A 24,549-nucleotide genomic window follows, 5' to 3' on the forward strand; every position below is an offset into this window, starting at 1 on the left:
AGGTCCTGAGTCATAATTAGTTCACACCCCGAGGGCCTTGGCCTCAGCATGCCAGGGACTGGTCAGACCTCCTCTCTGATGGCTGCAGGCAAATTCCTAAGCCTGATTTAAAATGCCACTGAGGAAATGCCCACAGCCACTGAGGAAATGCCCACAGAGCACTCCTCGTCCCAATGACGACCTGTCCTCTCTGACCACAGGAATGATGTTAGAGCTCTGTTTCCCCTTTACCCTGCCACATTCCTCCAAGAACCCTCTATGCCCCCAAGAGAGGCAGCTGCAAAGACCACAGACACCCTGATTTACATAAAATTATCTCACTCCATTTTATTTAAGATTTTTTTTCTCCAGTTAGTAAAAGAAAGATGTGTCTCTCTTTATACATATGTACAAGTTCAGTTATAAAAATAGACAGCACATTCAAAGAGAAAAAAGGCTTGGCATTTTTCTGATTCCCTCTAAATAGCATCTGTACACAAGAGTCTGGGTTTGGGCAGGGGAATCTTAATGATTTAAATTAAATGATTCCCCTACCACCCCTACTCCAAAAAAAAGTTTTAAAAATCAATCTGTCTAAACTCAATTCCGCGATTTTCAGGTGTGCAAATTAGAGGCTGGCCCGCCCGGAAGCACCTGCTCCACCAGGGACATCAGGCTGGGGGCAGGAAGAAACTCCTCCCATGCAAACACCACCCCTTTGCCTCTCTCAGGGGGGAAGCAAGCTCAGGCGCGTGGGGTTGGGGCCAGTAGGGTTGGTGCTGAGCTTTGCCCTTTCTCCATCCTCTCCGCCTCACTCCTGCTGTCCCTTCCTTTCTCAGTGCAATACAGACAGTGCATACAGCCAAGCAGGGGGCTGAAGGGCAGGGGTGGGGAGACTGTGCATTCAGGAAGGGCAAGGGGAGTCTGCAAGAGGGACAGTAAGGATGTCCTGCTGATTGAGGTGAATCCTGGTCTCTTTACTGGCTTCTGGGAGTTCCGGGGTGGAAGCTGCTGCTACGGTTGCTGGTGGGACCTGAAGGTTCTCTGGCATGAACCATGCAGGACAGGGGAGGAAATGCTGGGAAAACAAGTGCCTCCGGGCATGCCTCCTCTAGCCTCTGTCACCCTCATGAGCCGCTAAGCTTCTCGCACTCACTGTTCTCTTCGGTGCTGACACTCTGTCAAATGGGGTCTGAAGACCTGGGGAGCTGCCCAAAGACCGAGGATGCCAGACACATGATTTCCTCCCTTCCTAGCCCTACAGGAAATCACAGCCCTAAGAGAGGTCTCCACTGTGGAAGGTTCTTCACAGCACTTGCAGAGCTTCTGCAAGGGAGATGGCCAGAGCCCCAGAGTGGAATGGGGATGGAGACTGTGTGCCTGAGCATCTAAAGGGGTCTATGTCAGGCCCTTCCCCAGTGCGAGGTTTAAGATGTGGCTGTAAAGTTCACTTGAGATGCTGCAAGGCCGATCTCTGTCCTTGGGCCTTTTTCCTAATAGGCCCCCCAGAGCACTCGTCTTGAGACACAGGTTAGAAAAGTGCTCACACCAGCCACCTGCCTGTCCTTGCCTTGCTGCAACTGGTTCACCTCTGCCCTCTGACCTGGGATGTAAGACGCTGCACTGGGCAAGCCATCCAAAGACCATGTGCAGGCCAGAACTCTGGCCCCTGGTTTGGTTGAAGGAAGCTAGAGGGTCCAGGTGGTTACCGTCCTCCAGAGGGGTTGGTGCCTTTGCCCTGTTTCCGGACCAGGGAGTCTGGGGCTAGGCTGCTGGTCAAGTGGAGGCTCTTGGGAGTCCCAGGAACATTATTTCCTTTGCTCAAAGGGGAACTCAAGGGAGAAGAGGCGCTTGAAGGTCCAAAGTCAGCAAGGCCAGCAGGCCGAACAAGAGACGTCTGCAGAGGACTGCTGGCAGAGATTCCTGTGGGGATGGAGAAAGAGATGAGAAGAGTATAGGCACCAGGCCTGTCTGAGCTGCCCCGATGCCTGACCTTGGTTACTGGAGTCTGGGCTGGAGGTGAGGTTGGGGGAACCCCTCCCATTCCTTGCCAACCTCTTCTTAGCACATCTGCTTGCTCTCCTATCAACTGTCTGTTCTGTAAGAGGGATGCTTTTTTCAGGGAAAAGCAACACGCGCTCCGCCTTCTCCACATCACCTCATCCACAAGAAGTAAGATGTCACCTTGAAGCTCAAGGACAGAGCACATGTTACACAACGTGGGGAAGCCAAGGCTGCAGGATGGCGTGTAACTTCTTAGGCACGAAGGTATTTTCTTACGTGTTCCTTCTTCCTCCTTGGGACACCACTTGTGATTAGCTGCTCCTAATCACTCCTCCTTCACTTCACAAGATGTCCTCTACTCCCCAAGCTCTGCTGCTTCAAGGACCCAGTTCAAATTGCTCATCCCCAGTGATGGCTCCCTGGGTGACAACTCTTTCTTATTTGTATGAGCCAAATCCACTTACACCCCATAACACACTGTCTGATATGCTTCAATTGTTTCTTGCGGGCTGGCCTGACTATCCTGAAAAAGCACAGTAAGTGCCTGGTGGGCACACAACTGTCTCTTCCCATCCACCGTGGAGGATGGCCCTGCAGGGCATCTCTGAATCAGTCCTTTCCCTGGTTTTCCCATTCCCGGTCACCAAGCAATTGTTCATTTTTCTTGTGACACTTTGCCTCCTTCACACCTCCTGCACCTTCTCAGACCGGATCTCCAGGGGAAAGCCTGATGGGTGCTGTACTCCGCCTGTCCGTGGGGGAGACCATGCCATGGCAGCCTTCACTGCTGGTACGACTGCTATTTTCCAAGGATGTGATAAGCCGACAAAAGGTTGAGAATTGCTGGACTAGGCTATTATACTTCAAATTCATTGATTGGACAAATCAATGAAAGCAGAGATTCCTGCCGTAGGAGGAAGGGGAGGGGAGCTAACACTTACTAAGCACCTTCTATCCAGTACTGGGCAACACCCGCTACACCACTCTCACCTAACTCCCAGGCTGTGAATGTGGAGAGAGACCAGTAAACGGTGCTCCCCTTCTCACCCCCTGCAGCTGTCCTACAGGCTACGCTTATCATTATTCTCCACACGGTGTGCTCACCATAGCCACCTCCCTTCTCAAACTTTCTAGCTCCTCATCACACACCTGAGAAGCTCCTGTCCATAAGATCCTGCCGTGTGTTTCCACTCCTGACTCCTATTGCTCCTCCTGAGGACGGCCTGACTGGCCTGCTCGGTGACACCGGAGATACCCCTTCCTTTGTCATCATTCTCCTTCTTTCTGAATTACAGCCTGGCAACTTTGTCTTCAGGTCCATGGATTCCCCCTTCTTCCGAGCTACAGCTATAATTAAGGCCTCACCCTTTTTTGTCACTCAGCACAAGCCTACTGTCGTGTATGCTGTTAAACATATTCCACAGACAGCTCCCTCTTCTCACTTCTACTACGCACTCCAGAGCGGGGGCCGTGTGTTACACTCTCATGCACACAGCACGGGTGATGGCAAATGTTGACTATGTTAGCCCGTATTACTGAAATAGAATTACTGAGATGTGCGTCTTGGAAAAAACACCAGTTCTCAAAGCAGGAAGAACTGTGATTGTTTAAAATAAAGCAGTATAGTCCAGAAATTCAGCTCTCTCTTCGTAGTTACTTCCACTTCGAAGGTGAAACTGTATGTACTAAGTCACCGGGGCAAGGGCAGAGTCAGGAATGCTCAGCACGGCAGAACCCAACGTGGCCTCCGGGAAGGAGCTTCCTGGCCCAGGGGGTGCCCTACGTGCTCTCGGGGCAGAACACTCCAAAGACCCTCCAGACTGTCCCTCACCATAATGGCGCCTGCAGCTCACCCCTACCCCAGGGCCTCCGCACCTTTAGACACATTGTACCCGTATGCAGCATAGGCGGCTGCTGAGGCCGCCGCGGCCCCCGCTTTGGCTCCCGCCATTGCAGCAGCACTGCCTGCGGTGGACTTCCGGCTCCGGCCTTTCCCGGCTCCTTTGGCTGTGCTTCCTGAACCTTTGGGGCGGCCTCGGCTTCGAGCTGAGTGACCCCGTCCTGCAGCTGGCATTTCCTGAATGGAAATTCCTGTGGGAACAAATGGGCCAAGAGGGAAAAAGAGTCAGTCTCTTCCATGTTAACAGAATCTTCCTCGGACAGGGAGGGCTGGCTCTTGGGGTGTTTCAGGACTCCCAGGGAGGGCTCCATCCCCATTTAATGGCTGGGCCAAGGAGTCATAGAATTAGTAAGAATTCTGAACAGCTAAAACAGCCTGACTGCTTAAGCTGCTTTTCATTCTAAAAGAGTGGTTCCATTACTCCTGAATTTCTTCTTTAAACTAGTTCATTACTAAATGAACCCCAGGGGTGTGCTGCCTGTGATTCACCAGCACACTTCAATGTGCTCCTGCCTTGAAGAGTCAACTTTTACCCCCAAGTTTTAAAGCTAGAGCTCAAGAAATAGCACCACTGGGTCCCACAGAACAAAGTGAGGAAAGGCCCAGAGAAGCCGACTTTAACTAAAAACTAGCAAAAATAAAGGTGAAATATGAAAGACAGGGCTGACTAAAAAACAAAGACGTTTGAAATCTTTATAAAGTTCTTTCTCCCTTTCACTTGACAGGGCTACTGAAAGAATAAGCCTATCAATTCTTTTCCCTCCACTCCACTCTTCTTTAGACAGTAGAAAATGCCATGATCTTAGAAGGAGTTGGAACTTCATCCAGCATGAAACCAATGCCTCTCCTGAGGCACTGGACCAGGCCCAAGCTGTAGGAGACTGCAGCACCACTCACCGTTCACCGTGTCTGAAACGGAGCCCGTTATGGAAGCAGGAGAGTTGGTGGCCCGAGACTGGGGGGCTGAGGAGGCTGGGTCATCCACGATGACCAGCATATCACTGCTGCTCTCGTCAGGAGGGATGGAGCCAGTGTGCAGCTCACTGCTGATGGAGATCTGGAAGAGGAAAGGTTGAGATCACCACCATTCTTGGTGCCCACAGCCCATGGCCCTCATACCCACGTGAGGATGTGCTTCTTAGGCCTCATCACTATTTCCCTCTCCTGCCTGGCTTTACTCCTAAGGGTGAAATCCCGGGCTTTGGCTCCAGAGAAGCCAGCCTGTCCTCATTTCCTTTTCTCCTTATGGATTCCATGTGCAGCCCCCTTCCCCAATGCAGAACTCCAGGAGAAGCAAAGGCTACAAGGTCAGGACGTAGTCCCCACTGCTAGGATGAAGGCATCTAAAAGGAGCCTCACCTCACTGAAAGGGCTGGGCATGGCCGAGTCCACGCTAATGAAGGAGTCGTCCCCGTCAGCAGAGAGGTTGGAGTTATCAGCCGAGGGAACAAATGGGATCACTAGGTTCACACCCTCTTTTCTCCTTTTCCCATCCAATTCATCTTCCTTTTTCTTCTGGGAACACACAAATCAAGAAATTTGGAAAAAGCATGAAGATAGGCACCAAAAGAAAAGTGGGGTTGGAAAAGAAAGTGATGACAGAAAGCTGACTCTCTGTAAACTCAGTTTTGTTTTGTTTTTTTTCAATTAGCATACTTTTAAGGAAGGAAAAACTCCTAAGGAAGGAGGAAAGGAATAGCTTAAGAAGAGTTTATGTATATTCTACCCCAGTGATACAGAGTTGAGAGGCAGGCCAGTCACACTGAATCAGGGCTGCACGAGGCCTGACCCATGAGGGGCATGTCCGAGCTGCAGCACTCACAGGGGTGGAACTGATTCAGTCCTACAAGAGGGAGGCCCAGTGCCTTTAGTGTATTTTCGGCACATCTGTTTTCACTCTGCTTCTTTTAAAATATGCATAAGAATTTATGTATATTCCACCCCCGTAATACAGAGTTGAGACGCAGGCCAGTCACACTGAATCGGGGCTGCACGAAGCCACGTTCTTATGATAAGCTTTGTTCTTATCATACCCAAGAAATAATGGGTTGCTTTTGTCATTATTTTCTTAGTTTACATATAAATACTTGCGGGTTGAGCGACATTATGCAGGTCTAGAACAAAGCTCAGTAGGGCTCTGTCACCGTGTACGGACCTGAAATCGCAGAATGTGCTTGGAAAATTATGGGAATCACATCCACTCACTGTATCTAACTGCATTTGTATCGACCCCTATGTTAGGGTTAATGTCTTTGTGTAGTTTATACTACCACTGGATGTTTATCTGAGACTTCTTTACTCAGAGCAGGAATGGCTTCTGATGCAAACTCAGTAACCCCCCCAGTGTCCTGTATTAGAAAACCACCTTCTGTGGTTCAAAGACTTCACTGCTGTAGTTTGGATTAACTCCCCTCCTGTCCATCCCAAACTGCCATTTATAATTTTGTGACTGAGGGTCATTTGTTTATTAACGTACTATGCCTTTAACTTTACTTTTTTTTTTTTTTTTTTGGAAGATTTATTTATTTATTTGACAGAGAGAGAAAAGAGCACAAGCAGGGGCAGCAGGAGAGGGAGAATCAGGCACCCCACTGAGCAGGGAGCCTGATATAGGACTCGATCCCAGGACCCTGGGATCATGACCTGAGCCAAAGGCAGACGCTTAACCGACTGAGCCACTCAGGTGCCCCTGCCTTTAACTTCAGACTACTTTTTATTTTGATGTTCTGTTGGCTCAGTAACGCTCAGGATATCAACTGTTTTGCAAAATAAGTTTACTGGACTTAGGCTAAAATAAAAAGCAAACAACCCCCACCCCCCAAAAACCACCACCTTTTCTTCTTTGATGTTGTTTCTGAATATTAAAGCTATCTTAATTATAAATAGTAGTAAGTAATGGGTTAGAGATTTGAGGGTGGAGTCCTAGTTTCTGGATTTTTCATCTTTGATATAGTGAGTACCAGGCATCCTTCAGGTTAGAGATAGTTCTGCTCAGTAGAAGGTACAAAGGAGGGTGTGGATTTTACAAAAGGAAGAGTTGGTAAATCTACTGAAGATGATCAAATAATACAGACAAGTTCCTAGGCTGCTGATCATCAAGGTCATATGGCCAAAGCGACAAGGGACATGAGGCCCAATATCAGCCTGGATAAGGGGAAGAAGTCAACCTCCACTTACGACAGAAGCAATTTGAACATGTGGCCACACAACATGCTTCAGACAAACTAAACAGTCCAGGGAAACGAAGCATGGACAACTATTGGGCTCGAGGACCCAGAGCTACCCAAATGCCTGAAGCTCATGGTAGCTATCTTGTTCGAGACCAGGGGCCCAACGAAGGCTGATAAAGATGGGAAGGGCAGCACAACCCAAAGGTAAGCCAAACCCACCAGAAAAAATTGGGACATACTTTCTGGAAGGTAGTAAAATGGTTCTGAACCAACAATCCTTTGGTGCTACATCTGGGAACCTGGTCAGAACCAGTGGACTGACTCCTGAAACACTGAAACAAGAATAAATCCTGAAGGCCTCACTTTGATTTACTTGTCAATAAAGACCAGGAATAAGGATCACTGAAATAAAACTCTGGTAGAAACAGCAAGATAGGGAGAAATGTAAGCGGCACTACATTCCACTTTGTAGCTGGCTGGTGGGGTCAAGTGGGAAATGTGAGAAGGGAGACAAAAAACAGCACACATCTTTGGCATAAATTAGAGAAAAAGAGATGAACAGACTGGCCAGTGATTTCTCTTTCCAACGGCAGACGACACTGAATGGAACACTAGCAGAATTAAGGTAGGATTGGACATAATGACCTCTTAGGCCCCTTCTACGACTCTATGGAATCTGTAATGTAAGTAAGATCCACCTTTTCCACATTTAGCCTTATGCTTTGCAACAGCCCTGACAAATGGTTTCCATAATTACATGCGACCACAGACAAGGTAGGTCTGTGTGGGGACTACTGGTCTACCAAGGGTGCATTTCTCCCAATCAAATGTCAATCAGCACAAAGCTGTTACTTACCATATACAGCTGGAGCTGGATACCAACCAGTAACCAAGATGATAAGCCATGTACCCAAGGCCTTTTTGTAAGCACCGCCCTGTCCCCCACCGGTCCCTGTCAGCCACCCGAAGCTTGAGATACCTTCTCTGCATACTTCTCCCGCTTGCGCTTGCGCTCTTTGACTCGGTTGGTTTCCTCTTGCTGCCGTTTCTCTTCCTGCCGCAGTCTCACTATCAAGAAAATTAAAAAGATCTGAAGATCTGATGAAGTATCTGTGGTAATCATAATCCTCACTGTCTGAAATTAAGGTGGCCACACCATCTGATATTTATGTTCTAAGGGTAGGACTTCTGTCTAGGACAGATTAACTGGTGGTTTTTTAACTTGGAGACGGAACAGAGTTCTTGGATTTTTAACAGTTTTGGGGTTCAAACTATCATTCAGTTTAACTGTCATGGGCCGTTCCTTGACTTTACTCTCCTTTTCTTTTCAGCCTTTTATTTTTTTAAATTTTTAAGATTTTATTTATTTATTTGACAAAGAGAGAGACAGCCAGTGAGAGAGGGAACACAAGCAGGGGGAGTGGGAGAGGAAGAAGCAGGCTCCCAGCAGAGGAGCCTGATGTGGGGCTCGATCCCAGAATGCCAGGATCACGCCCTGAGCCGAAGGCAGACGCTTAACGACTGAGCCACCCAGGCGCCCCTCTTTTTAGCCTTTTAATATCTCTGCATTGCACAGATCAAGTATGGTTGTAGAGTCCTGAAAGGGTTTTAGAAGGTGGTGGCAAATATGAGCACTGTAAGAAAGGAGCTTCATACTTCCTGATGTGATGCTGACATCCACAGGGGCTCACAAGGTAATTCTGAAACCAATTGTTCTCAAAAGCCAGCAATACATGGGAGAAGTGCTACAGCAATGTGTTTCTCCAACTTCTCCATAAAAACATTTCTTTGGGCAGAACAGAGTAAATTCATTACTGCTGAGGAGTCTAGGGATATAGCCTCCCTCATGCAAATTTATTCAAAGTCATAGTACTTTTTTTTTTTTTTTTTTTATGTGACAGAGAGACAGCCAGCGAGAGAGGGAACACAGCAGGGGAGTGGGAGAGGAAGAAGCAGGCTCCCAGAGGAGGAGCCTAATGTGGGGCTCGATCCCATAACGCTGGGATCACGCCCTGAGCCGAAGGCAGACGCCCAACGACTACACCACCCAGGCGCCCCGGAAGTCATAGTACTTTTAATATATATGAGAGTCTGTCTTCTACTCTATCACACATTCTTGTTTGGGTTTTAATATAGGTTATTAACATAAAAAATGTTTCTCCCCAAATACAGTCCTTGGCTTTGCCTACCCTTGGCATATAGCCAAGGGGTCCTACCATTTTTGGATGGGTGGGGCCAGAGAAACATCTTTTGTAGGGAGGAGAGAGCTTTAGTAAGAGGTTTAGAGTACTTACATTTCTTCTCCAGTTCTTCATCATCTAGAAGAAGACTAACCACCTCTTTGGGTTTCAATGTATCTGGTTTGAAGTTCCCACCAGAAATCACCATCCGTTGAATCTATACCAAAGCAGATCAAAACATCACCACCAGGCCCCCATTTCCTATGGCTAATATCCAGAAAGAAGGCAACATCTTTCTCAATCTGCTCCTCTGGCACTTGGATTCCCTATTTCTTCTCATTCATCTTACTGGCTCATCCAGATTATTTGTCCAACAGAAAGAACAATGAGAAGTTCTTTTGCTTGGGACTGCTAATTGATAGCTAGAAGATCCAATAATACTGAAATCAAGATAAAAAAACAACCCCCCCAAATAATCATTTCTTCGGAAACTAGCAAACCTGGCATACAACTTAGAGGCTGTCAAATTGAGAGTACTAGGATGAGAGCTCAAATGTCATTCCTTCTTGCCCTGAACAGGAAAGTATGTGAAACAGGAGGACCATGACTGATGTCATCCCCCCATGAACGACAGCCCCATCTAGGCTGTAGACACCATTCAGCTAGAAAAGGAGTGAGGAATGAACAGCCAGGGCAGTACCGGACTTGATTTTATTTTCTATTCAGAAGAACTTTCCGCCCCTTCCTGACCCACGGAAGGCAAGGGTCTTAGCCCAGTAAATGCGGTTGGACTTTCCAGCTTCTCCACCACGACAGTACTTCCTCTGACTGCTGCTTACCTCACTCTTCTCCTTGGCTCGCTGCAGAATGCGTTCTTCAATGGTGCCTTTACAGATGAGCCGGTACACAGTAACCTGCTTTGTCTGCCCCAAGCGGTGGGCCCTGTCCATGGCCTGCTGGTCCACAGTGGGGTTCCAGTCGCTATCATAAAAAATCACCTGCACGGGCAGGACAAGAATACAGCAAAGACTGAGACACTCTTATGGCAAGACTGGGAATTCTGAGAGCGACCCAGCCACTTGTCATTTGCAGTTTGATGCCAGATTTTTTCCTAGGATATTAAGATGAGCAGACATCCACTCATAAAACCAAGGCCATTTCTTCACTTGCCTTGGGCAAAATAGACATACTCTAGCTTTTTTTTCAGTATTTTCATTTACAAAGAGGGAACAGCAATGATATTAACAGTTAATGAATACTTAATGCTTACTATCTGCCAGTCACTGTTCTAGTTGCTTTATGTGTATCAACTCACATCCTACAATCACTATGATTTAGGTACTGTTAAGAGCCCCATTTTACAGATGAGGAAACTGAGACACATAGGAATTACAGAATGTATCCAAGATCACAGAGCCTAAGTACATGGTAGGCCTATGAGGCAGGGGATATGAAAGCCTTCTCTTTTTTTTCAAGTTTTCATGTATTTATTTAAGCAATCTCTACGCTCAACGTGGAGCTCGAACTCACAACCCCAAGATCAAGAGCTCCATGCTCTTCCAACTGAGCCATCCAGGCATCCCTGAAAGCCTTCTCTTTAACACTAAGTCTACCAGGGTAAAGGATAGGCATGGCTTTCCTGGCATTCTCCAGTTCATATTTCCTATCCCTTGAATTCAGCAAAGACATATTTAAGGGTTCCCTGGAAGCTAATTTTAGTTTGCTAAACAACAAACATAAACAACAACAGAATGTACCCTCCTCTCCTCTACCCCACAAGTGATCCTACAGCCAATAGACTCCTGGGTCCTCAGCCCTGAGGCTACTATTGAATATACAGGACCTTCTGAAAGAAAGCCAGCTCCAAATGGTCCTCATCAATATTCAAGCAAGTCACCATATCCAGCTACTGCTTCTTCAGAAATGAACCTCTCCTTTTTACAGTCCCACTGTCCCTATCCTAGACTGGGACCTCATCACCTACACCTGGCTTGCTGCCTATGTCAGACCAGCAGGCTTTCTAGAACTCAGTCTCTCTTCTTTAGTCTTTTTTTAGTCTACTGTAGGCCACTCTACTTCCCTGCCAGTTATGCGGTAACACACCAAGTCCAAACTCCCCTCAATAATCAGTCCCTGCTATGCTGAGCCAACTTAATTTTTCTTCTTTTCTAAAATAAACACGCCCCTTCCTTTTTGTCAAGAGGTCTCTTCAGCGCTCCTCACTCATGATTGTTTGCACCACTTTTTGATCAAGCTCTTTTTCTGACCTGTAGTCCCTCAAGTCTTCCCTATTGGTCCTTTAAGGTTTGATTCAAGCTTCCCACTTTCAAGAAGGCCTCCCTGATTTCTCCTGCCTATAACAATGTCCCTTTTCCCTATTCCTCGTGGATTCCTACTAGAAATAATAATGGTTAAAATCTGTTCAGTGCTGGGGCGCCTGGGTGGCTCAGTTGTTAAGCGTCTGCCTTCGGCTCAGGGCGTGATCCCGGTGTTCTGGGATCGAGCCCCACATCAGGCTCCTCCACTAGGAGCCTGCTTCTTCCTCTCCCACTCCCCCTGCTTGTGTTCCCTCTCACTGGCTGTCTCTGTCAAATAAATAAATAAAATCTTAAAAAAAAAAAATCTGTTCAGTGCTTACAATGTATCTGGCACTAGTGTACGTACATATCTCACTAAATTTTCACGAAAATCTTGTGTGTTTCCTTCATCTTATCAATCAGAAAGACATTGGCCTGAGCTCACAGTACTAACAGTCACCCTCTACAACCTGCACTATTAACAATACCTTGCACTGCCTATCCTGGTCCAAGTTCCACTGAATCACCGACTATCTTCTATGGGTGCCCAATTATTTCATGTGTATTATTTTAAAAATCTCCCTATCTAGTCATATTGCAGGACAGACAGCAGCCATCAGTGCAAAGTAGAATTCCACAAATACTAGTTGATTAATACTAGAATTTCTAAGGGAATCGATCAACACTAGAGCAAGCCTAAAAATGTAAACTGAATGATTCACTCCAGAGTAATTTATTTGTTCTCTCTTTTAAAATTGGACACAATTCTGCCATTCTCTGCAGAACTCAGACTTTGAGTGAAGATGGACAAAAGGCACTGGCATTTTCAACACTCTTGCCTACAATAGTAAACCCCCCGCTGGCTCTTTCTGATGCTGCTCCTTTTGTCTTGCTTTTATGTGTGGTATAATCCCGCAATTTTTAGTGTCAGAATCCTTGGGGAGAAAATTAGTAACTGCCTGCCAAAGGAAAGAAAATCATTGTGAAAACTCACTGCTAATCCACAGTGTCCAAAGACCTAGGACTTCGAAGTACACAATGCTTGCCATTTGTAGAGGAGCAGAGTAAAGACAGAATATTTTGGAGATTCAACAGGATATGCAAAATTCTAGAAAATCTACCTTAAACTTTCAGAGAGAACAAGGACAAGACAGAGTTAATGAAAACGAGGCCTCTGATTGGACTGGGGAGAAACTACTTGCCCATCACACCTAAAATGACTATTACTGGAAAATGACAGGGGATGTCTCATCCAAAAGACAGTACCTTTAGTTACCTGAGCCGGAGGCAATGGTGCAGCAGGAATTCGTAATAGGAAGTTCTATATTATGAATCATTTCAGAGGTGCTTCCTTAACATTTACATTTTTTCCTGGAAGTCTCAGCAGCAAATGAGACCTGATTCAACTTGGGTTTTCTGAGCTCATAAAAGGTAAGAAAATTAAAGCTAAGGAGACAGGTCAGCAATCTAACTTCAAACAACCCACACATTTAGTGGCTAATTATCATTTAAATGGGTTAAAAGAGGTGGGGAATTTGGGTGGACCAGAATAAAATAAGATCCTATTATGAAAAATACTTAACCGGGAAAAAGAGTATGAAGTATATATAAACTAGTAAGTTAAAACCAAGAATGGGAGAAATAAAAAAAAACCAAGCCAGATAGATGGTTATTATCTAACCTGACAATGAAATGAACACTGAATCAATCCGGACTTGAACTGGGGGCTGTGAGGAGGGGTGCTGGGGGAGACAATGCCCACCACAGTGGAAAAGAGATGACACCTAGATTTGGTAATCAGGTTTACCGAGCTCAGTGAGACAATCTAGAGAAACACAAATAACAATTAAAGGATAAGAACTAACTTAGCCAGTAAAGATTAAAGCAAGTCAATGGATGGCCACAAAGCATGACCAAGCAATGACTAAGGGGAGATATATTAATAGACAGCACCTTCATGAAGTTGTACATGCCAAGCTGGACAGGCACGAGGGGAGGAGGGAAGTGAGAGCTGAGAAGGGGTGGAGGCACTGGCTTTACAGATCAATGAGAGGGAGTTTCAGGGGATGAGGGAGTGAAATAGAAAACAGGAAAATTTCGAGAGGAACAACTGGAAAAAGTTGGACCAACACTTGAAGGGTGAAACTCTCACCCGAGAGAATGGGTGGGAGCTCAGTACCTTGGGAGGGCTGAAAGTTGTCTGTCCCATGTCTCACGGGACATATAGGAATTCTTACATTGCCACCAAGAGAGAAAAGCTCCTTCTCTCTCTACATGTGAGACACAGGAACAAAACAGTCAAGTTTACAACAACCCCACACTAAAGATAGTCAAATGCAAAGAGATCCCTACTTTAGGAAAAATATACAAAGAACAAAACAGCCAGCAAGGGGCCATTAATCACACGCTAAAATCATGTTTTTACTAACAGAGTGGGCAAGAGTCCCACTGTTTACAAAATACATATTTATATATGCATTTTCAATCATAAGACATTAAGTTTTTCCTGACATTTTAGGCTGACTAACCTCTTCCTTGTCCATAAATGGTTCTGGGGAATCTTCCAAAGCTAAATAAATCTCAGGACAAAGGAAGAATGCCAGGCAAGCAGTTAAGCCTATTGTTTCTCTAATCATGCACGTGCGCGCGCACACACACACACACACACACACCGCGCACTTCGACTTCATACAAAGCATAACCTAGAAATTCATTTCAATCTTGAGGAACATTTTATTGAGAAGTATTCCAGGAGGTTCTAATTTACAAGTGAGTCCCCAAGCCTTTCCCTCAAAATTAAATGTAAATTACTTTGGAATTGGGAACTCAGAATATTCAGAGCCTTTCTCTTTAGTCCCTAGGATGAAAAGGGAATTCCTACTTCTACTTCTCTAGCCATGGGTTCCGCCTACTTTGGTTCTTTGAGGCTGGCAGGAGCTCCTAACCTCCCCAGGGCAAATTATGTGAATACTGGAAGCATAAAGCAGCATCTCCTTGCTCAAATCTTTTTTTTTCTTGACTATGCAAATAAATGACAAGAACTATTCCTTTTTTTTTTTTAAGACTTATTTATTTATTCAAGAAAGAAAGCACGCATGACCTGGGGGAGGGGCAGAGGGAGACAAGCAGTACGCCCCCACCCAGCAGACCCTGAGATATGACCCGAGCCGAAATCAAGTTTAACTGACTGAGCCACCTAGGCGCCATAGGAACTATCCCTGACGAAACCATAGACCAAACCTGAGATAGGCAGGCTGAGATGTATTTTGATTTAATCACATGAATTTATGCTATCTACTGAACTCCAGACCCTGCTGCCTGGGTGACCTTGCCCCTTAGTGTTTGCTAAGAATCTTGAACTGAATACACCCCAAACCAAACTCTTGATTTCTCCTCTCAAACCCCTTCTTCCCGGCATCTATCCCTTAATTGGTAATTGATGTCTCCATCATTCCAGTTGCCTGGGTCAAACACCTTGGAGTTTGGACACCTCCTACACATCCCATATCCAATGTATTAGCAAACTCTACTGCTTGTGCCCCCCAAATACATGCAAATTCCTATTATTCGCCCCACCTCCACTGCTTCAACCCTTATCCAAGTCACCATCACCTTGCGTCTCTTTTTTTTTTTTTAAGATTTATTTTATTTATTTGACAGAGAGAGAGAGACAGCCAGAGAGAGAGGGAACAGAAGCAGGGGAAGTGGGAAAGGAAGAAGCAGGCTCCCAGCAGAAGAGCCTGACGTGGGGCTCGATCCCAGAACTCCGGGATCACGCCCTGAGCCGAAGGCGGACGCTTAACGACTGAGCCACCCAGGCTCTCCCTAGCGTCTAACTCCTAACTGAACTTCCTGCTTCTACCTTTCTCCTTGTAGATCTTCCCACCCTACTACTCCCCCAAAGCCAGAGGGACATATTTAAAACCCAAGTCAAATCAAGTTACCTCTCTGTTCAAATTTTTCCAGCGGCCTCCCATCTCAAAAGTCTTACTACGGCCCATGAAGCCTTCCACGATCTGCTTCACAACACTTATCTGACAACCTTTCCCCCTCATCCTTCTGTTCCATCTACAAAGGGCTGCTTGCTATGGCCTGCTCATGCCAAGCACGTTCTTGCCGCGGGGTGTTGCAGTTATCTCTTCTGCCTGGAATGCTCTTCTTTCTGCCAGATACATGCTTGGCTTGTTTCCTCACTCTCTTCAGATCTTGGCTCAAGTGTCGCCTTATCAGAGAAGCTATATCACTCCGTATAAAACCACCACCCCCGATCACGAATGGGGTCTTGAAGAATAAACAGAAGTTTACCAGGTGGAAGACGCACTGAGCGAACAGTTCATGCAGCGTTTTAATACAGTATGGTACGTTCAGGCACAAAAAGTCAATCATTATTTCTGGAACGTAAAATTCTGGGAAGGGGGAAGTCAATCTGGCAATTAGACTGGAAAGGATAAAGGCCACAAAATGAAGGGCCTTGTATGCCATGTAAAGGAGCCTATCCTTTGTCTTATAAGATGATGGAGATTCCCTGAGAATTTTGGGTAAAGGGAGTGGCATGGTTAAAAAAGAATGGTATAAATAAACCAAGAGAATAAATATGGGGCTGGGGGCTGAGACTGGAGTCCAAAAGATTCACTAGGAGAAAGTGGTGACTCCTGTACTCACTGAGAGTATGACTAAGTTAGGACTATATGGAATGCTTAAAAAATAGAGCCAAGAAGCAAGGAGTAAAAAGAAAGCCAAATTTCTGCTATCTGATGTGACACCACCTCAGAGAACCCACAAGAACACACCTACCACCAATGACAGCCTTGCCTTAGGATGACCGAAACTGATTATGTGCATGTTAGATCCAGCCTCTACCTAGGTAGGCTTCCAGCAGTCCTCAGGCCATGAAGCCTTGTGGAAACCTGGTTAACTGGCTGATGAGCTTAACATGCCAAGGAAGGTACAGCGGAGTCCTGTGGCTGATATTCTACTAGGTGATGTCACAATCTGCTTTTCTTTCTCGAAGTCAGGCGGCTCTACCATACAGCAGGAAATAAGGAGAGGGAGTGGACACAGCCTAGGGGCGCGGACTAGGAAATGCGAGCCCTAGTTCTAGCTCTGCAGCTTGTGAGTCTACTCAAGCCTCTTCCCCCTTCTACCTCATCTCTCCATGACCCCCCAGAGTTTGCACCTTCATCCCATTTCTGGAATTTTCATGCTCTGTGTTTCACAGAGAAGCACCACAACAGCCACATAAAATGCCGTTTTATGTCATACTTGCTACAAAACAATTTCCCACTTATGCATTTTTATGTCTCAAGGTTACGAAAATTGTAATTAAACATATTTGAACACTGGGAATAATTCTGAGATTCAAAAGGAATGCTCTTTTCCATTTTAGTCAACTGAAGTATTCTTCCAAGGAGACTGGGTAAGAAAGGATAAATAATTTGATACAATGTCTTTATTTTATTTTTATTTTTTTAAAAGATTTTATTTATTTATTTGACAGAGACAGCCAGCGAGAGAGAGAACACAAGCAGGGGGGAGTGGGAGAGGAAGCAGCAGACTCCCAGCAGAGGAGCCTGATGTGGGGCTCGATCCCAGATCGCCGGGATCACGCCCTGAGCCGAAGGCAGATGCTTAACGACTGCGCCACCCAGGCGCCCCTATTTTTTAAATTACCAATTTCATTGCTCTCCAACCACCTTTTGAAGTTTGGGATTAAAAAGTATGACTTCCTCCCCTGGTGGAATAATGCATAAGAGCAATAAAACAATCATTTCAGATTTGTTCAGTTATAGCTACTAAGAAAAATTGTTAATCCAGCCAGATTATTTAAGTCTGTTTATTCACTGAGGTACTCCAAGTGTCTAGAACAGTATCAGACACATAGTTGGCATTCCCTAAATATCTGTTGAATGAATGTGTAAGAAACTTATTCACAGAGAATGGACAGAAAAGTCCAGAAGGAAAGCTAAAATGTCTTAGTTCCAGCCAAAATGCAACTATTGTCTTTTAACATAATGAGGCAAAGAAATAAAAAGTGTGACCCAAAGCGAAGGGTAATACCAACTGGACAACATATTTATACTAGAAAACCTGCACATCTGGTATGTTGTGTTCTCTTTACTTACTGTATCTGCAGCAGTGAGATTGATACCCAGTCCTCCGGCTCGTGTGCTTAGCAGGAACACAAAGATGTCATTCCTGCAGAAAAGGGAAGAAGATACGTTAAAAGGGAATACTAAAAGAGAAAGACGGCATGTGACAAAAGACAGGGATCTCTGAAAACAGAATAGTGTCCAGGGCTAGAAAAGGTTACCCAGGCCTGACCCACATTCCTTGACACATTGTACCAAGGTGCTCTGATGTTAAAATGAAATCATGGCTGTCATCTTCTAATCTGCAGATATACTTCTGCGGCCCACTAATACTGACAGACTCATAGGCAATGTAATTACAACATGTAGCAAATATAACAGAAAAATATGTTATCATGGAAGTAGTTATGTAACAGTCATAGTTCAAGCAAGTCAAACCATTCCTAGTTCATACAGAGGGGACAAAAATCAGTATTCCTTGGTGCTTCCCTCAGGAGTCATGACTTTCAATAATTTGGGAACTAATGATTATAATTCCCAAAGTACTCATTTTCAGAAGAATAAAGTCAGTTCCAGAAAAATGACCCTGAGGTCAGGACTAAGACACAGCTCAAGACTTCTATATCTTAAGCTGAACTTAGGATCAATCTATGGAGACAGGCTGGAATTAAAGTACTTTTTAATGAATGGCAACATAACCCTGATGGTTAGATATAGTTGTCTTGACATCCTTCGTCCTTTTACAGAATTACAAATAAACCAGTAGATGCCACTGCCACTCATTCAGACAACAAATATTTACTGAACACCTTCTAGGAACGAGGCCCATGTCAGATCACAGCAAGCAAGCCTGGACTATAAGATTTATCTATGTACACACATACAATTAAGGGCTCAGTTTGAACCCAATTCTTGCATATTTTTAAAGACTCTCTTGCATTTTCATGTTCTTGCTACCCGAGGTTATTTTCCAGAACATTTGAGAGAGAAAGGAACTCCATTATACCTAGTGAGCAAACTTTACAGTCCTTTAAATCAAGCTGCTAATCTCTTTTCTCATGATTAAAATGAAGAGTACAACTAGAAATTCACTTAGACCAGTGTTATTCAAATTGAAAGTCACACCTGGTCATGAAATTAGTTTGGTAGATCTGGACCACATTAAAGAAACAAATTAAAGAAAGGAACAGAACAGATTAGAAAATATTATAACACAGGGGCACCTGCTTGGCTCAGTCAGAAGAGCATACGACTCAAGTTTAGATATGGCATAGAGGTACTAAATCCCAATGTAAAATGAATTTTATTCTGCTGGTTCCCAAACCCCCTTAAAAACAAAGGAAACACAGTGGTATCAGGATGCTCTCATTCCCTGATGCTCTTCTTCCTTGGTAAAGTCATTTGACTGCTGAAGGTCTGTTTCCTGGATTATAAAATGAGGGTGCTCTGAATATAGCTGAAGTGACTACGTGATGACATATCAACAGTAAACATGAGTATCAGTGAAGGAACTATTTTGAAATTAGCCTCCTGATTAATCACTAAGCTGTGCTGGTCCTAGAGAAATCTGTCCATTATTTGCATTTAGTTAAACACAAGGTTCCTAGAGGCAGGAATGATAACAAAGTATGTCTGCAGGCCTGTTATAAGGCCAGATATTCCAAAAGCTATATACTCCCACTGAAGTTCTACTAGTTTATCCTTGAATTTTATCAAGTTTAATATTTCATAATTTTATTTAATTTATAAAATGTCCTCGTTTATAGTTAATACATATAGGGCAAACCAAAAAGTTAAAAGACACATGCTGGTTTGCAAACACATTTTCCCACAGATATGAGATAATGTAAATGGAAGCTTGATACCTCACAGCCCAGAGGACAGTATCTAACCACTGTGAGGCTGCAAATAAAAACCAATTGAACTTTCCAGGGGTGTACTAATCTCTACAGAAAAATTCTTCCCTCTCTGACCCTGAGAAGACTGCTCCTCCCCATACTTCTCTCCTGCTTTGGTGGATACAGAAGCAGTGGTCAAAGGCTGCTCTTCAATACCTGTGTGGAGCTGGTGGAACCACCCAAAGGCTAGGACTCTTGCTAACTCCTAAAGAAGTTCAGAGCCTGAGCAAGGGGTAGGCGTGGGGGAAGGGAGATGAGACAGGGAGGGAGGTAGAAAGCAGTTAGGAACTGCAATATACGGAAGAGTAGAGGCAGGGGTGCCTGGGTGGCTCAGTCGGTTAAGCATCTGACTGTTGATCTCAGCTCAGGTCTTGATCTCAGGATCGTGAGTGAGTTCAAGCCCCATGGGGCGCCTGGGTGGCTCAGGGGGTTACACGTCTTCCTTTAGCTCAGGTCATGATCCCAGGGTCCTGGGACCGAGCCCTGAGTCAGGTTCCTTGCTCAGTGGGGAGCCTGCTTCTCCCTCTGCCTCTGCCTGCTGCTCCCCCGTTTGTACTCTCTCACTGTCAAATAAATAAACAAAATCTTTAAAAGGGGGGAGGGTAGAGGCAGAAAGATAGGTCACTTCCATAGTCTGGACAGCCAGAGGTAAGTCCCCAGCTATGGTAATCAATTACAAACAGGGACCATATGTAGAAAAAGCAGTGAAGGGAATCTAGGTAAAAATAAATCAGTAGCAAAACTTAGAAATGTAACAGTGGAAGACACCTTTTTCTGGATATTAATTATGTATTGAAAAGATGCCTTTTAATGATAAGGTTAGATGGTAAGCAGCAAGGTTTGATAACTTTATCATATTGAAATGGAAAGATAAGGATTATGGAAACCTTGGGTTGTTAAAATAAACTACTGTCCATCCTAGAACACACTGCTGGATCATTTATAAACAAAAACATCTAAATCAAACTGCTGAAAAATTCCTTTCAACTTAATAAATCTAGTATTGATAATGTGAATTACTGTTTTGGGGGCTCTGACCAAAGGGAAGAAAACAGACTCCCTGAAGGCAACATGATGGTCTGGGTGCCCTCTAGGGGGCTGAAAAAGAATTTCAATTCAGGGTTTCCGCTGCAACAGGCCTCAGCAAGCAGGCTTCTGGGTGGTCTGTGAAGGAGCCTATGAAATCACGTAGCAAAGACATGCTAAGGTCTCACTCTTATTCTTGTTTAAGGACCCACTGAGGCCACTCTGCACCAAAATACCCAAACAGTCCTGGGCATGCAGCCTGACCGACTGTAATGAAGACTTGCTCAATGACTGAAAAAGAGCCAGAATGAAAGAAGAGGCTGGAACTCTACAACACTCTCACCAAGGAAGAAAAATTGATGCTACACTAACTTTTTCTCATGTCTTCCAAAGGGTCACTCTGAGGGATCAGATGTTGGGGGGGAGGGGGCTGATCCATTTGGTAAATGTCATGGGGTAGGAGGAAGAGAAGCAAAGGCCGAGGCACTCCAGAGCAAAGACCTTGTGAATGGCTTCTAGGATCATGCACTGATCACATGTTCTGAATGTTGCCCAGTCAGGACATCCTGGCCAAACAGTCTTTAGTCTCAGTCGGACTCTTTCCTGGAAGGATCCCTCATAAATAAATCTTGTATGAAGGGAATGTAAATGGCTTTTTATAGGAGTTCTTGTTTACTCTGGCTGACCTTTGAGCCACAGGGCTCTTCAGTTGAAACTACATTTTTTTCTTTTGATGTCTTTTCATTAATAATAATGAAAATATTTGGCAAGGCATGCTTTTTTGTTTTCAAAAACACCTGTCTTTTTCTCTATATTAGGCTACATAAGCCACTCAAATTTAGAAGTTGATAACTTCTTCCCATTTGGAGGGGTCTGCTGGATAAGCTTCTTATCAGCATAGGCACAGTTCAAACTCTATGTATGAGAAGAAGAGATTATGTCCTACTCATAATTCCAACTCCAGTCCACTACCTACACCTCATCATGTAGGCAGGGAAGGAGACATTAGTCTGTTTCTTTTTTTTTCTCATTTTGCCTATTACTAGACACAGGTGTTAAATTGATGATTACGCAAATGTTGAATCTTAATAAAAATCACTGCTCCCTAAATAACTCTCAAGTGTAGGGTCTGGAAGCCTAAGTAAGGTTTCCCAAGCAAGCTGTGTAAAGCAAGTATTTACTAAACACATCCAATATAATTAATGGTGAAAATACCCTTCTTTTAGAGCTAAACTTTTCAGAACTATTGTGCGATACTGGGATTGCCCAAACAGCTGTTCCACAAGTTAAATAGAAGTTTTCAGAAGTAATAAATTAGATACATCTACTAGTTCTTTCCACTAAAAGACCACTGTAAAATATACTTAGCCTGGGATCTCATGTCCACTGGGTCAGCTAGAAGAGCTGTACCTCTATAATTCAGAAGATTGAAATCACTATAAATCAACATACTACAGAACTCTGGTCGGACTCTAAGTTGGCAGAACTTTCTACAGAGCAATGTGATAATTTGCAAAGTCTTAAATATGCATATCCCTTCACTAAGTAATTTTCCTTGTCTGAATCTCTATTAAGAAAATTAAAATGGTGATAAAACTTTGTAAACAAAGATATTCACTCAACATTTTAACAAGAGAAATTTGGTATAAATATACAGTGTAATGGAATATCAGCCATTAAAAATGATTACAAAGACTTTTTAAATGATACGCGAAGATGTTTAATATATATTAAGTGGAAGAAATCAGGATACACAATCATATCTACAATATGGTATCAACATGTAAATACAACCACACACATATTAAAGACCAGAGGGATATACGTAAGAGTTGAAGCAGGCAAGGAATAAGTAAAACATGTTTCATTTGATTTCAGAATCAAGAAAAGACTAAGGTCAGCTGGTAAAAAATTTTTTGTGGGGGGCGCATAACAGTATGATGGGGTTTGGAGACACTACAGTTGACCCTTGAACAATGCAGGAGGGTAAGGGGAGCCAATCTCCTGGCATAGTCGAAAATCTGGATATAACTTTTGACTCTCCAAAAACTTAACTATTAATAGCCTACTGTGGACTAGAAGCCTTACCAATAATATAAGCAGTTGATTAATACATATTTTTTTATTTTTTTTTAAAGATTTTATTTATTTATTTGACAGAGATAGAGACAGCCAGCGAGAGAGGGAACACAAGCAGGGGGAGTGGGAGAGGAAGAAGCAGGCTCCCAGCAGAGGAGCCTGATGTGGGGCTCGATCCCAGAACGCCGGGATCACGCCCTGAGCCGAAGGTAGACGCTTAACCGCTGTGCCACCCAGGCGCCCCTGATTAATACATATTTTGGATGTTATGTGTATTTTATATTATAATCTTACAATAAAATAAACTAGAGAAAAGTAATTAAGAAAAGCACAAGGAAGAGAAAATACATTTATAGCACTGTTTTATATTTACTGGAAAAAAACCCATGTATAAGTGGGCCTGCACAGTTCAAAACCATGTTATTTGAGGGTCAACTGTATCAGACTTATACATGTCTAAAATAATCAATTTAAGAATCTGCCAATAGCTTCTGCTAGGTGAGAAGCTAGGTTAGGCCATCCACACAGTTCCAACAAGGTAACCAAGTGAAATAGGTTCAAAGCAGATCTTCCCCCTCCTCCCCCTCCATTGTTCGTTACACAACCACTCGAATTCTGCCGTATAGTTTCAACTTAGGAGTTCCTGGCTTGACTGTAAGACTGTAAACCAAAACAGGGTTTTTATCTCCTTACTCGTGCTTCATTATAAAGCAGCATGCAATAGCAGAAATTATCAATCAGAGGGCACTCTATGTTGAACTATGAATTTGCTTTAGGCTAAATTGTTTTATATCTGACGTAAACCATGCTTTAAAACTGAAATGAAAGAAATTAAAAATTATAACCTAAATACAAATGACTATGTGCTTACTTTTCTTCCTAAGAATTTAAAACTTAAATATTAACAAACTATGCGATTCAAGTCCAAAAATCCAGAATTGTTGTGATTTATAGCACACTAAGATCTACTCTAGTTAGTTATTCCAGGTCTAAGGAAGAAAATTCAAGGGTGGAGGTCAGCAGCCCTGTTCCTGGCTAGTGGAGCCTGGCTTTCTCCTTGGAGGGAGCAGTAACCAGACTCTGCTTATTACAGTGAGAACCTGCACTTAGGATAATTATGGCTCTGTAAGCCATCAGCATCCAGCAGGCGGTATTTGAGATTTCATAGGCTCATTATCAGGTGGGAGAAGTACTGTAACTGAGAGCTGCCAGCTGAGTGGACTGTGCACCACTGCGCTCTGCCACACTATAGTATTACTACAGTGCTCGAGGGAGAGCAGGAGAAAGGAAGGTATTTTTCTTTAAAATCCACTATAAGTCAATATTCAGAATAGCCACTGTTAACATTTAGAAATATAGCATTGTGGATTTCTTTCTACATATATATTATCCATATAAAGGAGGAGGATCTTGGTTCATACACAGAAATCATTTCTTTTATTGCCCAAATAAAAGGGTGCTGATTTGATAAGAAGGCATATTTTGAATACAAAAATTATTGAGTATTCATTTTCTCTCTCTCTCCCACACACACATAGATCTGAACCAATATAAACCGATTTACCTACCTCTTAAAATGACTATATCATGATTGCTTAACAATATGAGATATGTTGACATTTCTTTTAAACTCATCATCTTAAGCACTAAAGGAAAATCAAGTGAGAATTTTTGTAATTTCTATTAACGTTACCTGTTCTGAAAATCAGCAACCATGTCCCGCCTCTCTGAGATCTTTGATGAGCCATCAAGCCTCATGTAGGTATGCTTCCTGTAAACCATGTATTCCTGCCAATCAGAGTAAACAAACAGAAGTCAGATGCAAATTACTGTATTCTAATTCCCACAATCTCTACCCACCTTCCACCTCATCCTTACTGGGGGCAAGTCATTATATCCTGAGTAAGAAGAAAGTAATCTCAAAAGT

At 43.9% G+C, this 24,549-nt stretch overlaps 1 protein-coding gene across 1 annotated transcript in view; it reads right to left on the reverse strand.

The window, feature by feature from the left end:
• Positions 1–307: 307 nt before the first annotated feature.
• INO80 (INO80 complex ATPase subunit) overlaps positions 308–24,549 on the reverse strand; it is a 99,239-nt gene continuing 74,997 nt past the window's right edge. The window contains exons 27-35 of the mRNA XM_008702234.2: positions 24,316–24,410; positions 17,653–17,725; positions 10,073–10,231; positions 9,348–9,450; positions 8,033–8,121; positions 5,243–5,398; positions 4,781–4,940; positions 3,859–4,074; positions 308–1,902 (exon numbers count right to left, since the gene is read on the reverse strand). Of these exons, the coding sequence (XP_008700456.2) occupies positions 1,685–1,902; positions 3,859–4,074; positions 4,781–4,940; positions 5,243–5,398; positions 8,033–8,121; positions 9,348–9,450; positions 10,073–10,231; positions 17,653–17,725; positions 24,316–24,410 (1,269 nt within the window). The 3' untranslated portion in view covers positions 308–1,684. The remainder of the gene's footprint in view (positions 1,903–3,858; positions 4,075–4,780; positions 4,941–5,242; positions 5,399–8,032; positions 8,122–9,347; positions 9,451–10,072; positions 10,232–17,652; positions 17,726–24,315; positions 24,411–24,549) is intronic.

This window comes from Ursus maritimus, unplaced genomic scaffold (genome assembly GCF_017311325.1).
Source record: "Ursus maritimus isolate PB19 unplaced genomic scaffold, ASM1731132v1 scaffold_35, whole genome shotgun sequence".
NCBI lineage: Eukaryota > Metazoa > Chordata > Mammalia > Carnivora > Ursidae > Ursus > Ursus maritimus.